The sequence below is a fragment of the Micromys minutus genome (genome assembly GCF_963924665.1).
Source record: "Micromys minutus genome assembly, chromosome: 25".
NCBI lineage: Eukaryota > Metazoa > Chordata > Mammalia > Rodentia > Muridae > Micromys > Micromys minutus.
The window spans coordinates 14553528-14569976 of record NC_137960.1 but is presented as its reverse complement, the minus strand read 5'-3'; the positions used below and the strand labels follow the sequence as shown (position 1 = coordinate 14569976).

General features: G+C 44.6%; 1 protein-coding gene across 3 annotated transcripts in view; it reads right to left on the bottom strand.

The window, feature by feature from the left end:
- Positions 1 to 10587: 10587 nt before the first annotated feature.
- BICC1 (BicC family RNA binding protein 1) overlaps positions 10588 to 16449 on the bottom strand; it is a 204908-nt gene continuing 199046 nt past the window's right edge. For 2 of the 3 annotated variants that reach the window (XM_080937539.1, XM_080937540.1), the window contains exon 21: positions 10588 to 13064. In XM_080937539.1, coding sequence (XP_080793665.1) covers positions 12934 to 13064 — 131 coding nt within the window. In that variant the 3' untranslated portion in view covers positions 10588 to 12933. Of the gene's footprint in view, positions 13065 to 15228; positions 15309 to 16449 lie in introns of all 3 variants that reach the window. The other variant, XM_080937541.1, reaches the window with a different exon arrangement.

Below are 16449 nucleotides of genomic sequence, written 5' to 3'. Positions count from 1 at the left end.
TTTTATTTTTGAGTAGTTTTAGGTTAACAAAATAAAGAACTCCAGTGGTCCTCACTGCACTCCTGGAATGGTCCATCCCTATGCCCAAGAGCCACAGTCAAATCGGGGTTGGTTGTTGCCTCTGTGTGTTCTGTGGATTCAGACCATGGCAGTCAGCCTTAGATCTCTCTGAACACTGCTTCTCCACCTTCTCACTGTTTGACACCAACCTCTGGACAAGGAACTGAGGTGCATATTTTACACATCAAAGCACACCTGGCCTCTAGGTTCTCCCAGCATCCCTCAGTCCCTGCCTGGCATACCCTGTCTCCAGCCCTGAACTTTCACCCAGAAGCTCTTTCCTATGTAACCCAGACATTTTGGTATTCTCTCTCCCTCTCCCAACTCCTCTCTACACACACATGCTCCTCTCTCTCTCTCTCTCTCTCTCTGTCTGTCTCCCTTCCTATGGTGACTTCCCTGGCCTCCTTACACATACACACACACACACACACACTCATACGTACATACATATACCCCTCTCTCTCTCTCTCTCTGTCTCCCTTCCTATGGTGACTTCCCTGGCCTCCTTACACATACACATACACACACACACACACACACACACGCATATGTACATACATATACATACATACATATAATTTTATATAGATATATAAAACCTGGCTTGATTGGCTCTTTGACACAGCTTCCTTCATTTTGTAGTGTGCTCTCTGGCCCACTCCATGTCTTTCCAGATCCCGACACATCATTTAGTTTTAGTGCAGAGCCACTGTCCACTTTCTGCATAAACCAGAGTCTCATCTCCACTAACAGAATCTCAATTGCTTCCAAGTGTCAACAGCGAAAGGAAGGTGCCTTTAATGTCTCTGTATAGGCTTATGTGGACACAGCTTCCAAGTCCTTAGAGTCTGCACAAGAGCAGGAGCAAACACAGCAGGAGTACACGTACCACATAAGGGACAAGAACCCAGCTCTCGGACCCTGTCTCCTTTGCCTTCCTGCTGTCGGCCCTCATTGCTGTCAGCACTTGGTGCTGTCTGTGGGCTATTCTAGTGGGGTTTATGGTGCTATCCTATTTCCTAAATTTAGACTTCTCTGGGGATATGGCAGAAGCTGTTCTATTTGCCTTGTCATCATTTCTAGGGTATCTGCAGAAACGTTGGTGACTTTCTTTGGATGCCTTGGCCCCACTTTATATAAAGGTTGTCTTGTTCATTATCATCAAGATGGGTGCATGGTTGCGTCCAGGCAGGCATGGTGCAGGAGGAGCTGAGAGTTCTACGCGGCCTCTAAAGAATGACCTAGGCCTTCCTTGTATTCTCAGAGCAACTGTACGTTTTCTCCTTATTGGTAGCAGAACACTGGCTTCCAGACAGCTAGGAGGAAGGTCTTAAAGCCCACACCTATAGTGGCACACCCACTCTAACAGGACCACACCCACTCCAACAGGGCCATGCCTACTCCAACAGGGCCACACCCACTCCAACAGAGCCACACCCACTCCAACAGGGCCATGCCTACTCCAACATGGCCACGCCTACTCCAACAGGGCCACACCCACTCCCAATAGGGCCACACCTACTCCAACAGGGCCACTCCTACTCCCACAACGCCACACCCATTTCAGCAGGGCCATACCTAATAGAGCCACTCCCTGGGCCAAGCATATACAAACCATCATACTGGCTGATCTTCTGTGAACTCCCTCGTTGCTCCCACTCACGTGCATTTTCTTCTCAGAGCCACCCCCTCTCTCAGTTTGAGGCTTTTCTTCTAATTCATAACCACTTTTCATCAGTCGGGCTCTGACATACACATCAGACCAAATATCAGGGCAAATGCGCTCCGAGCAATCGCAGCAGATGGGTCACACTGCAAGGCGACACCGAACTGCGGAGGAGCGTCTTTTTTTTTTTTTTTTTTTTTCTTTTCCAATTTCGAATGTGACACATTCTGTATCTAGAGGGGGAAAATTAATTGGATTTCACGTCTCTCATTCTTTTACCCTGTGACTCTGTTGAGTCACCTCTGGGACCCCGTCACTACAGCCAGATAGGTGGTGATGTTTATTAAAAATGCAAGTGCAGGAAACGAGGAAGGTTGGTCACTTCCAATTCTCCCCGTTTCTTTGTCAGTCAAGACCTCGGACTCGGTTCACACTGGGCAAACACCAAAGCCATTACCGCGTCATAAGCCGTTTTAGAGGCACCAACAGAAGGCTAGAAATAAGAAACCAGTTACTGCAAGGCAAAATGATTGACCGTATGCTAGAGCGGTCGTTCTCAACCTGTGGGTCGCGACCCCTTGGGAGCTCCTGTCGCCTAAGAAAACACAGATGTTTATATTACAGTTCATAACAGTAGCAAAATTATAGCTAAGAAGTAGCAAAAAACCCCATAATTTCGTGGTTGCAGGGGGAGGGGGCACCACAACTTGAGGAACTATATTTAAAAAGTTGCAGTGTTAGGAAGGCTGAAAACCACTATGCTAGAGTGAAACCTGGCAATCTCACCTCAGTCATCAGAGAGAGTATAGAAAGGAACATGTTAGCTGTTCGTATCAGAGAGAGTATTCTGGGATGGAGGAACGCCACAAGCAAATGCTTGGAGGTAAGGACAGGATGAATCTGTTTGGCAGAAGGTGATGTTGCATCATTATAACCACCGTCAGGAACATATTGTGAATTAGCTTTCTGCTACCTTCCTGAGGAGCTCTCCCATAGAACCTTGCTAATCTCCCTCTGAACTTTTAACTTAAGCGTTCCCATGGCGGAGGCGAACCCGGCTATTGCAAACTACAGTTGCTAGTGTCAAGGAACTGTGGTCAAACCTGCAATTCTGTAGCACTAGGAGACTCGATGTCACCCTGCACAGAAGTGCCTTTGCTGGCAGAGGTGGCACTTGTCTTAGGGTAGCTCCAAGTTCAAACCAAGGACAGAGAACCAATGAAAAACATACAGTAATTCTTATTACTAACCACCAGACATGCGCAGGAGACAGGAGATCTCGAGGCTGGATTGGGGTTATTTCTGTAACATCCTTGAATGTACTAGGCTTCATTGTTGAGGAGGAGACAGGAAACATCTTGGTCAGGAGGAGGCATTCCTCCCAGGGGAGTAAAAACATCCTATAGAAACAGAGTCCCTACAGCAGGATAGTGTAAGAAAATCTATTACATATATGTATGCTACATCTATCTAGCCTTGACACTAGAGTGGCCACGAAGCCCCACTTAGTACCAATGTGCCATCTCGTGGGTGGGCTGGGAAGGGACTTTACTCAGCCTAAGTCGATCAATAGTCATTGTTTGGTAACTTTAGCTAGATCTAGTGTGGCTTGATGTGGAGAGCGGGTGTGGCGGCAGTCCCAAGATGATGCTTGGGACTCCGGCCTGATCTTGTGACTAGCACCTGACTTCCTCCTGCCCCCGAAATTAGCCACTCCCTCCGTGCGAGCTGCGCAGGTGCACCCACGACTGGAGATCAGGACAATAGGACTGAGCTTGGGGGCGGGGAAAATGAATAAGAGAAACCGAAAGGGGAACAAAAAGAGAAAGAGAAACTAGGAGGGAGACGGAAAGAGAGACAGAGAAGGGACAGAAAGATTTTCATTGGCATGCTGTAAGATTCCTGAATAAACCGCTTTGAGAAGAACTCTGTGTAGTCGCTCCTTTTCTGCTGGTCGGAGACAGAAGCGACAGCTTGAATCCACGCAGCTCCTTCTGTTTGATTCTAGACATCTTTGCTGTGCGCCCACTATGAGTTCCCACGTGACGCTGAACTTCCATTCTAGCTGGAGTGGACATGACATTTTAGCCCCATTTGTTAAAACACAAGTGTCATAGTGTCACATACGGATAAAAAGCCATTGCAGATGGCAACAGTTACAGAAGCAGTAGACAAGCTTCGACCTCTACCTCGTCAGTCGTGCAAGGACCAGATGAGTGAACACCAAACCCAGTACTAACCTTGCAGAGGACAATCCTAGCTTCGAGTTGTAGCTCCAAATGCCTGGAGCGTCCACATCAATATGTCCCCAAAGTATGTGAAATCCAACCCTTATGATCACGGCTCCCCTCCACTAAGCACCAACCACGTGACAGGTTGTGATAAGCGCTTTATTCATGCAGCGCTGAACCCAAAGATGATCAGTTCTTCAGAGAGGATGCTGTTAAAGTGACTCAGCAGGCATCCGTTTACCCTGTACCACGCAAAGGCTCCACGAAAGCAGACTGGAAATCTTCATTAACGCACGCTCGTTGAACGGAGTAAGCCAGCTCACGTGTCGTTTCCTTACAGAGACTGTGCGCTCTGGCTAAGTCCAGACACACATCCTCCCAAGCTCCCTTTGCTTGGTGATTGTTACTCTTTTTGGGTTGACGTTCTCAGTTTTCACATAGGAGAGAAAACACACGGTACCTTCCTTTCTAGGCTAGCTTGTGTCGCTTTTAATTCCAGATACATCTGTTTTTGTGACAGATGACAATATCATAGCCCACTGGAGATGTGCATACCTACATAACTATATACATACATAGGTATGTGATATATATTATATATGTGTGTGTGCATATATACACGTGAACACATACATGTATACCTTTCTAATCTATTCATCTGGTGTAACTTAGTCATCAGTAGAAGCATATTTACTGTGATATGCAGAATTCTTTTTACCTTTAGACACAGGAACAGAAATAAGAAAGTGGATCTTCAGGTAGAATTGTTTTCTTCTTTTCAGTTTGCTGAGAAACCCAAATGCTTCTACATAATTACTAATTTACCCTCCTGCTAACCGTGGATAAGCGCTCTTTTGTCTTCGTATCTATGACAACCTAATTTTATTGTTGTCTTCACTACATACTCTGAGAGGAAAAAGAAACTGCCTCATTGCAACTCTGACTTGTGTAGCCTGAATGGAGTGTTTTCTGTATTTGTGTGTTTGTATTTCTTCTCTTGATAGGTATCTTTCAGATAATTGGTCCATCTGTAGTCGGATTATTAGTTTTCTTGTTGCTAAGTTTCTCAAACCCTAATATATTTTTATCCTTTCTTCAGATGAATAGTCAGAAAATGTTTTTTTCTCCTATTTTTGGGGTGATCTCTTTGTTGATGGCTTCCTATGATGTTTCTGAAAGCTTTCCATGGGGTGTTGATCTCAGTCATCAATTTTTGCTTTTGTGGTGCTATAATTGATTCTTCCATATTCTCTCCTGGTAGCTTCAGAATATAGGTCTTAGGTCCATTTTGAGCTTTCCTCTCCTGCATGTAGACACCGTCTCCCAGCATCATTCACTGAAGGGGCTCTCATTTCTCCAACATCAGCATGGCGCTGGTGGGAATCACCTGCCATCGATGCATGGGGATTTTTCTGAGATGCCTATTTTGTCCCGCTAGTCTGTTACTTCCAGTCACCACAACGCAATAAAATGCTATAGATTCAAGTACTGAAATGTACATTTGTTTTTCTTAATTAAAGAAGATTAATCTGGCTGTTTGGGGTATGCCTTGATTTTATATGAATTTTAGAGACTTTTTCTTTCTAGATAGACCAAGTCTATACATGGTGTTTGCATGGAGCCTGTGTGTACATTGCTTTTGATAGCGTGGGAATGTTCTCGGTGTTCTGCTAGGAACAAGGACAGCACTTTCATTTTGTGAGTTCAGTTTCATTCAACATTTTGAATATCTCATCACAGAATCCTTTGCTTTCTCAGTCAAGTGTTTCTAGTTCACCTTTTAAAGCCCTGAGGAATAGATCTAGAATCTACCTTCTAGATTTGCTTTCTTGGCAGATCAGTTATTGGTATAGAAAAGCTAATATTTCTATGTGGATTTATTATTAGTATAGAAAAACTAATATTTCTATGTGGATTTTTGCAGTCTTGCTATTTTACTGAATCCAATCATTCGTTCAGTCAGACTTTGGTGAGGTTTTTGAATTTTTCTATATGCAGAACCATGTAACCTGTGGATGGAATTAACACAAATCTTATTTATATGTCTATCCCCCCTGCTGCTGCCTTATCACTCTGGCTAACCCACCAGTGCTATGTGGATCCGGGTCCATGGTGGAAAGCACAATTTTGTATGCTTTCTAGTCACTGTGATGCTGGCTGTGGGTTTGCCACATATGGCCTGTGTTCTGGCGAGGCCTGATGCTTCTGTGACTAATTTAGTCTGGAGTTCTTGATGATGAAGAGCTGAATTTCCTCCAGTGCTTTTTTTACACCTGAGGTGACTCTGATTTTTATCCTTCTGTTCATGTGAATCTACAGATGTGTGGATGGTGAGCTCTCCTTGTATCTCTGGGCTGAAAAGAATTTGCTCAGAATGCATGATCTTTTTTGATGCACCACCAACTTCATGTTCCCAGTGTTTTCTTGAGAAATTCGGTGTGTGTGTGTGTGTGTGTGTGTGTGTGTGTGTGTGTGCGTGTTTTCTGTTGTGTCTCTGTCAGGTTTTAGTAACAAGCCAACACTGGTCACCTGACATGAGCTTGGAAGGGTCTTCTCTGCTCAAGTCTAAGAATTAACGTAGGAAATAAATGGGCACTAACTACCTTAAGTTTGGTAAGACTCAGTCCTGAAGCCATCCGGTCCTAGGCTTTTCTTCGAGGACCTATTCAGCATCTACTGACTCATTGTTTCATGTTATTAATCTATTCAAGATTGTCACATCTTTGGGGGTCAATGTTAGTAAGGACATGGATGCAGAAATTTTGTTCATTTGTCTAGTTTCACCTCTTGTTAGTATATGCATTTTTTATAATAATTTCCAGGGCCCTTTATATTTGTTAGTTTGGTTATGATGTTCAGCACCTCTAATTATCACGCGTAATCTTTTATTTCGTGGTTGATACTTATTTGTTGGCCTTTCACTGGTACTTCATATTGATTGCTCGTTCTTTGTTCAATTTACTTTCCTTATCATTTATTTATTTATCTTATGTATTTAAGTACACTGTTGCTATTTTTAGACACACCAGAAGAGGGCATTGGATGGTTGTGAGCCACCATGTGTTTGCTGGGATTTGAACTCAGGACCTCTGGAAGAGCAGTCAGTGCTCTTAGCCACTCAGCCATCTCTCCAGCCTGGTCTTTTCCTTCTGATTGCTTGCAAGGATATCTATCATTTTAGTGTTCTTTATGGCAGAATAAAATGCCTTGGTGTATCTATGCCGTATTCTATCTATCTGTTGATGGGCATCCAGGCTCGTTCTGTATACCGGCTACAGTGAACCAGCGACAAAACTGTTTGTGCAAACATCCCTGTGATGGCCATAGTCCTTGGGGTATAGGCCCAGGAGGGATAGAGTTCTACCACATAGAAATTCTATCACATGGTAACCTCTACACTGATGTTCAAGTGGCTGTACAACTTTATATGAGTCCCAGCAGTACTTAAGGTTCATTTACCCAAGCCCTTGTCAGCATTTACCATCCTTTGGGGGCAGAGAGGGGGAAACAGTCATTCTGACATTATTTTTTATATTCTTTGGTCATGAACTGTGCTTATTTGGGTATTCATTGAAGGGGTGATTTGTCTGGCATTTAATTTTTTGAGTTCTAGGAAGAATGTGTGTGTGTGTGTGTGTGAGAGAGAGAGAGAGAAGGAGGGAGGGGAGAGGAAGAGGGAGAGAGAAAAAGAGAGAGAAAAGAGAGAAAGCGAAGGAGGAGGGGAGAGGAAGAGGGAGAGAGAGGAAGAGAGAGAGGAAGAGGGTGAGAGAGGGAGGGAGGGAGGGAGAGACAGAGAACGAACAAGAGTGAGCATAAACAGTCCTTTTATAGCAAGCTAGGCTCCTACCTGGCTGTTGCTAGGTAATTGTTGGGCAGAGCCTAGAAGAAATGCTAATGGTGGATACTGTTTCTCATTTCTGTAAACAGTTATCCAACAAGAGGCAAGTGATGCAGGCTCATGGTTTGAAGAGATACAGTCCAGGACAGCAGGAAAGCATGACAAACAGTAGATCTGTGGTGACTGCACGAGGCAGCTTGCTCATATCTCAGTGGGCCAGGAAAGCAGGGAACGGGCCGAGAGCCCTCCACTGGCTTTTAGCTTAAGCTACCTTGGGCTTCCAACCCATGGGATGGCACCGTTGACAGTCAGAGTGGGTCTTCTTGTTTCCGTTCATTTTTCTCAGCAAATGCCCTCAAGAGGTACACTGGACAGTGTGTCTCACTACGGCTCTGAATGTCTCCCTATCAGTGAGGCAGATAAAGTTAGCCCTCACAGTACTGGACCGAGTTTCCGTTTCTCCCCCAACATTCAGGCAGAAGTATTCCTCTTCTAGTGAAGGAAGCAGGTGAACAGGGCAAGTTTCCATGAGGGGAAAGAAGCATACACTTACTAAAGAGAAAGGCTACTTAGTGACAATGGCAGGCTACTGTGCACTTGCTGTTTGCTATGCCCCCTGTCCCTAGACTGTCAGTGTCCCTTTTTCCCCATCCATAATGGCGGGAATGTTACACATGAGGTCTCTTCGGTAGGGAGTGTTCTTATGCTCTAGAGATAACATCTAACTTCATCCTTCTCAGACTTGACACCCAGGGTCTTCACCTCCTGGCTAGGTTACCTGCTGTCATCCTAAGGGCTGATTTTGGAAAGGAAGCTGCCTTTCCTGGAGCAGGATGATAGGAGAACCAAAACCTGTAACCGGCAACTAAAGCCAGACAGTACATTGCATAAATACCATCTTGTTAGGTTAAATGCATTTTTTAACACATTAGAATGTATGTAATAAGGACTTGAGTTGGGATAAATTTCTCTGAGAACTGTTTCATCTAGAGAGATCTGAATAGCCACTGTCTACCATCTGGAATTAAGTCCCGGGAATCACAGATGCTCTGAGCATCCACCGTGACAGCAAAGTCATGTTATGGTAACCTTGACTTCCACACACCATGCCGTAACCTAGAGCACAGTCTGAGAAAATTAGGGTCCCTGATAATATCGCAGGATAACTCTGAGGGGTGTCACAGCCCTTTTGTGACTGGAATTAAAACTGCCCAACTGGAAAGAGGGGGAGAGGAATTGTGAACGAATCATTGGCATGGGTCTGTTCTGATGCAGTGGACGCCCTCAATGGTTTTATTAAAAACTTTACTTCTAGATAACTCCAGAAAGCTCTCCCCCAGGGCTCTTACAGCGGCTCGTTCGGAAAGGTGGAGATGTTCCCTGGTGTTGAAGGGAGGGGTTTGCTCTGGGGTGATAAGGCCATCTTCCATCATGAAGCAGACTGGCTATGATGGCCCACAGAAGACTTGGCTAAAGAAGGAAGGCAGCAGAGTTAACAGCTGATGTCTGTGGTATGGGGGGGGGGGTCCCTGACAATCTCATCCTCATGGGGAGTCAAGAGACCCTCAAACAGAGGCTCCAAACACCACTCCAATCTGCTCTGCTGCCCAGTGTCTTAGGGCAGCTAAAGCACACAAGAGATAAACACTGTCTGGGGCTGAGACCTGTCGGGTGGTATAGCTGCTCGTGAGCTGGCTGTGCCGTGGGGTGAAGAAGCTGTTCTCGCATCATCTGTGTTTTTGTATCCCCAGGGAGCTCACTGGGTCAGCGAGGTGGACTGAGCCGCAGTCCTTTTTGGTCTGTAGTCACCTTCTTCATCTGGAATAAAGAGGTGTTTGGGTCTTTACGGAGAATTATGTCATGTAATTCATACTCTTTAGCTCCGTTTCTCCGTTCAGAATGTCAGCTTAAGGAGGGCAGGGGATGTGTTTCATTCTCTCTCTTTTTTTTAAATCATATTCAACCACCCACTCACCTTCCTATTTATTTAGTGTGGGAGTGCACATGCCGCAGTCCTTGTATGTGGTAGTCAAATGATGACCTTTAGAGGTCAGCTAGGGAACTGAACTCAGGTCGTAAGTCTTGGTAGCAGGCACCTTTACCCACTGAGCCATCTTGCCAGCCCCAAGGGGTCCTGTTTCATTTTCTACTGGGCCCTGGTTATGGGGTGCCACATATACAGCGTGTATAAGAAATTCTATATTCATCGAAAATGAATAGGTGGCAAGTTGTTCACTGAGCCACTCATGAGGTTTCAGTCATACGGGGAACCCTTGTTCTTGAGATACTTACCAAGGGTTGTTGAAGTCTGGGGTTTCTTAAATATTTAGCCACATCTCAGGGTTAGTAACAGTTCCCATCACAGATTGAGAATGAGGTTGGTTTGAATCTCAGGTCATGGCACCACAGACCATCCGCTGGACAGATCAACAGTCTTTGTAAGGAAACCGGGGCCAGACTCAGCCCAACTGAGCATGGAGCCTACCTGAGTGGTCCCACCAGGGTCTCTATTAAAAACCAAAAGAACAACAATGGACCTACTCTAAAGTTACTCTTCCTGTACATACGGATGGCAGGTGACAGGGAAAAGGACCAATTCACTGGCTAAAATAAAGTTGGCTTCCTGTTGAAGGGGAGAGGAGAGGGGATGGAGACTCAACTCTGCTGAGGACACAGTCATACTCTGCTGGAGGCAGAGACAGGTGTGGAGCATATGTAGAAAAAAATTTAAAGAAAGAAAAACAAAAAAGAGACACATTCCATGTAGAAAGCAATACAAAGGGGTTATATAAATTTATTTCTCGTGTAATGATTACTTTAGAAAAAAAAATCCCCACTTTTCAATGTTGATCCCATCTCACGGGTTTTTAAGAGGTGATAAGAAGGACAAGGACCCCTCCCCTACACGAAATACAGTCTGGGCCTGCTTCATATTTACAGATCATGAGAACAGTCAGGTTGGCTAAAAGTTAACATTGCTTCGAACAACCCAAATATTCCGTGCACGGCAAAGAACACCAACAACTCTGCAGGTCCTGGTGTCGTATTCCCTTCGCTGAGTCACGAGACAGGGAAACAAACCTTCCAGTGTTTTTAATTATTTCTTAGCCTCCCCATTTAATCAAGTTGGAGTGGACAGTTTCCCTTTGGCATGAAATCAAAACACTATGTATACAAGCTACACCAGCTCACCAGTGAACATTTGGTTCCTCTCCTTCCTTTAGCAAATGCATGGCAGAGTCCGAAATGAGCTCCCAGTGACTTTTTCCTTTTTCAAAAAAGAACAACATTTGGAAAACTGAGTTGTCCTCCAAGGTGGTCAACTGGATATGTGATGAGCCTCGGGCAGTCATCTGAGCACACGGGCACGGGATGGCCACACCCTGCTTACACAGTGGGTGATTCAATTCTGTATCCTTATGCAGTTGGGCTGAGATTGATGCCAAGTAGGTGTCACAAGCTTGTTGTCATTGTCATGTGCTTCCAGGTAGCCAACGTTTTCAAAGTGAAAACTTTTCTATGTGTAAAAATTCCTTCAGTTCCTTAGTGGCCAGAATTAGGCCGCAGAAGAAAATATCAGGCAAGTATTTCGTACCTCACATTTGGATCGGCACCCAGCTGTGTGCACATCCCAACTCCTCTGTACGGAGAACAGGAGGGAAGGGTTTGTATCACACAGAAAGCCTTGACATATTTATATAAAAGCATCACTAAAGGTAACTGACAACATGCCCTATGAGAAAAGTACCCCCCCCCCAAAAAAAACTGTATACATTTGGTAAGAATATTGCTCTGAAGAGAGAAAGGCACTTGAGTGGTTTTCTTCATTGGACTGAAAACCTTTGTATTGTCTGCAAAGACAGGAAATAATGTTCGCTAATCTCTTGGACTTTCACAGTATGAAAGATTGAAACAATAAATCTGGCCATTTAAAAAGCCCTTTTTTCTCCCCCTTCAAAATTCAGCTATTGGATAAGCTGTCCCCTGGACCCTTTCTATGTTTCCAGCTGATCCCAAGTTGACTCCAAGCAGATGAAGGCACTTTGGGGAAAGTCCCTGTGACCTCCCAGGGGGCGGAGCTAATGGGTAAGGAGGCAGGGCCTCCTCTCTTCATAATGGCAGCAATGCTGTCTCGTCAAAAGGTTGTTTGTCTTTTTAAATAAGGTGACAACCTAGGGCTCCAGTTATGAATGTAGCTCAATCTCTATCATAAAATCTCTAGAAAATATCAATCTCATTCGTTATCTACTGAATGCCTATAATATCTAAAAATAAAAGTTTGATATAAATAAATGTCCTTTAGGGGCAGTATACTAAAAGACCAGCCCTTTGGCCTTCAGACAATCACTGGAATCTAGCAATGCAGACAGCAGCTAACTATGTCAACTGCAAAGAGATAGCAATGCAGAATCCAATTGGTCTGGCCAGTGGACGGCAGTCATGGCCAAGGGTTCCTAAAATGTTGACACAGATGAACTGAATTTGGTCCAGAGCCAAGCGGCCCACATTTCCCAACAGCACAGAAACTTCTGCATGGGAACTAATTACGGTCCAGTACCATTTCAAATAACCATGCGATGGAGCCAGGAACAAACAAACAAAGGAGACCAGTACCGGAAACACAGAGATGAGAGACAGATTCCACAGGAGGAACAACTCGATCCTGTAAAGTGCTAGAAGACCTCAGTCATTATTTTAAGGCAGACAATTATACTTTGATTATTTTGGTTTCAAATCCCCAAACACCAAGACAGTTCAAGCCAACAAAATAAGTTCTAAGTTCGCTGGCATCCCAGATGTCAAAATTCTCCTTCATTTTAGGTACCAAGGGGAAAAAAATCAGTGCATATGTAATACAGGTAAATAGAAAGAAACAAAGCCCTACCCTCATTTTGCAAATTTTGTGCTATTGCCAGTTTCAAAAAGCATTTCCCCTTTGGTGTTTTTACAGCAACATGAGCACATGAAACACTTCTCTTGTCTTCTTCTTCTTTGCCATGAAGTACTGGTGCGAATTTAACACATTGGTCCCGATACCAGACACTCAGAGTACCAAGAACGGATGAGTTCATCAATGACTGTCCACAGATCGCGTCCACCTTTGCAGATAGTAGGTGCGTGTCCAGAAGGTACCGCTACCAGCGGCCACTGATGCTGGCAATGTCTGAATGATATGGGCGGGGCAGCCTCCCACTGGCTCCACCTTCCAGGAAAGAGGTGCATGCGTTGGGCGTTTCAAAGAGTTTTCTTCGGTTTTTACTGAGCTCTAGGAAAAGAAGGAAAGAGAGAAAGAACCAGCTGTTAGCAGGTCAGTGGAGAGCTGCTCTGCATAAAGAGAAAGCATATCAGAGATGCTGGTAGTGGATTTTGTGGGGAAAGCCCTGTCAGGGGCAGAAGGTAGAGAGAGCCATTTCTAAACATCACATGGCCTGCTGCATGAGAGGCACTTACTGCTCACCTAGGAAACCAGGGCAAATGGTGTTTGTTATGATTTGTAAAACCCCGGGGAAGTGTCATGCTCAGAAGTTACTAGCCATCTTAGACAGTTTTGCTAGGCCAAATGTCAGAGGCATGGAGACCCATGTATAGTTTTAGCATGAGAAGATAAATCACACACACACACACACTATGTAAGACACACTAAGCATGAAGGCTGGCAAGTCAGACCTGGAGAGGGACTCCCATGCCCTGAAGGCTGCCCAGGAGAGAATTAAGCTACCACCCAACAATCACACCAATGCACCAAGCCTGTGCTTCCCGAATGACAGCCAGTTATTTACACAGGAGAGCTTTGAACAAAACAAAACAGTAAATATCTTACCCACTTAGAAAATTAATACCTAAGAAACAATACTGAAATCTAAATTGTCAGGAAAAAAAAATAGCCTTCTTCAATGTCAAAGGATCCCGAGTACTTAGGAAAGACATGTGATGATTTGTTTTTTAACATGGCGGTACAGAACCAAACAGGAAGGCAAACAGCTAATCATTGCAGGCAATATGTGACTAGGCATCCACCCCGTTTGATAGACCCTGGCATCACCAGAAAACACTCTAGGAAGACGACATACATGCCAGGAGAACTGAGAGACAGGAACTCAGGATAAGCACCAAACGGGAATCTCTCCAGTTTGCTCAACTTGCAATAATCTCAGGAGTTTGTAAAACTGACTTCCTCAAACTTGTCTGTGGTCAGAGAACTTGGGCAGGAGGTTCAACTCCTCCTATTTGCACAGGGCTCAGTTTCATTCCACCCCTTCCATATGCATCATCTTTGGGATTCTGCAGTCACACTGTGAGCACGGGAGCTCCGGAGAGTCTTAGGATGAGAGAACAGTGGGGTGTCTAATGAACGGAGAGGATAAGGACCACCAGACCGTCAGACATTCTCCTGTCTGCTGAGTACTGGAAGGTACTCCACAAACCCTAACAGTTCCCCCTGACTGTTGTCAGAATGTTAATGCCTGCCCTGTAGGGGTCAAGCCAACCTTGGAAATACCTCTCGTTGGTTATTTATTTTAAAGTTGATATATCCCTTGCCCGCACACCAAAGCAGAGCTGAGTTCCTGCCTGCCTGGTGCAAGGGTTCAGGTCACGAACACTGGGTTCATGACTATAGATAACTAAGGCCCCTTGGTAGTGGGAAATGCCACCAGAGACATCACCACTTAAGTATGACCAGTGACGGAACCTGTTTGTACCACAGTATACCCAACCCATCCATGGTTTGTAAGAATAGTTTGAAATCCATCCGTCAAGGTGTCTCTATGAACAAGACACACACCAGCACTCACTACATGGCTGCTATTTCCTTGTTGCTACAGAATCTGACATTCCTTCTAAGAAGCCGAACAATTTGTGTCTTCTTTAAAAGCCTGCAAACACAGATCAAGATGGGACCGAATGTGCTCAAAGGCGACTAAAGGAAGACCATCTTTGGTCTCCACTTTTCTCACAGGGCTAAGGTAGGAACTCGGGAGTTTGTTCCCATATTACAGAGAAGAAAAAGTTTTTTAAAAAAGGGCTGAACATTCTTTCCCAGCAGAGGAGCATGTGCAAAGAGCACATAAAAATAATTGGGGGGGGGGGGTGTCAATGCAGCGATTTTCAGCCATTTTTAAAAGGTCCCATCAGCTTGCTGGCAGAAAGAAAGATTACAACAATCATTAGGGGGATTCAGGCCGTCCACAAAGGTGTAGTTTCTAAACAGTAAACATATGTGAGGCTTAGAAATAAAACAAAATCCCCCCAAAAAAAACAAACCTGCCTGAGACAGGCTGTCAAGGCAAATCCTACTGACAATATTTTAGGGTCTTAGTAATTTTTAAGATTAAAAAGGAAAGGTCCTCTCTCTGGTCAATCCTTTTGTCTCAAAAACCCTAAAGGGATAGCTTTGTTTATTGTTGTTGTTTTTTTTTTTAAATACCAACCTTTTTTCTTTGAAATTCCAAGGTTCACACAATCCTGGCAGCTCTCAGGATCTTGTTGCGGATCTGAACAGAGTCACAAACTAAAAGAATAGGTCGGGAGATGTTAGATCTATCTGAGGCTATGGCAGGAGGCTTGTCAACAGGATGCTAATGTGCCTCTCACTGATCTGTCCAGCTAGCTAACCAGTTACTCAACTAGACTCAGAATCTTCTGATTTAAAAGAAAAAAAAATCAGATCTGTTCTTGGATGCAGCTCTACCTCTCAAGTTCATTTCCTCTGGTTTTAGAATGCAGGCTTTCTGCCCTAAGATAAAACCTCATACCAGAAGAACAACTCCAAGGACAAATTTAACAATCTGTACAGTTTTGCAAAGGAGTCTTGTGCCAAATCATCTAACCAGAAGACACGACTCTGGGATGCCCAGCCATCCTCCATCCTTCTAGGGTAGAATGCTTGGGGGTTGTGATCGGGAATCTTTGTTACCAGGTAAGCTGAACTGGGAGAGGCATCTTTTTGATGAAGCATTTCTACTTGCAAAGAAAATGATTTATTTGGTTCTAACAAATGTAAAACCAAACCACCCTCAAGTGTGTTCAAAGATCCTGTGATGTGGGAGCAGTCCCTCGACACCTAATTCCCTTTATAAAGGCAAGAGAACCTGTGAGCCCATCGGGAGAGGTGGTCTCCAAATCACACACACTGACCTCAGAAGAACACACTAAAGTGGATGTGGTGGTTTGTATATGGTTGGCTCATGGGGTATCACTATTAGGAGGTGTGGACTTATAGAAGGAAGTGTGTCACTGTGGGAGTGGGCTTTGAGACCCTCCACCTGGGAGTCAAGTCTTCTCCTATCTGCCTTTGGATCGAGTTGTAGAACTTTTGGCTCTACCAACCCCATGTCTACCTGGATGCTGCCATGTTCCCGCCTTGATGATAATGGACTGAACCTCTGAACATGCAAGCCAACCCCAATTAAATGTCCTGCATAAGAGTTGCATTGGTCATGGTGTCTGTTCACAGCAATGGAAACCCTAAGACAGTGGATGATCAGAAAAAAATGACATATTCCAGAGGAAAGTTTCCTGATGATCTACCTACCACCAATGAAAGTGTTCGGGAGCTAGCTGTTTGCCAAGGATCACTTAACCAAATTTGGAGCCAGTTTACAAAGAGAAAACTTGGTTTCCATGATGTTTCTGCCATTCTTTCGTGAAGG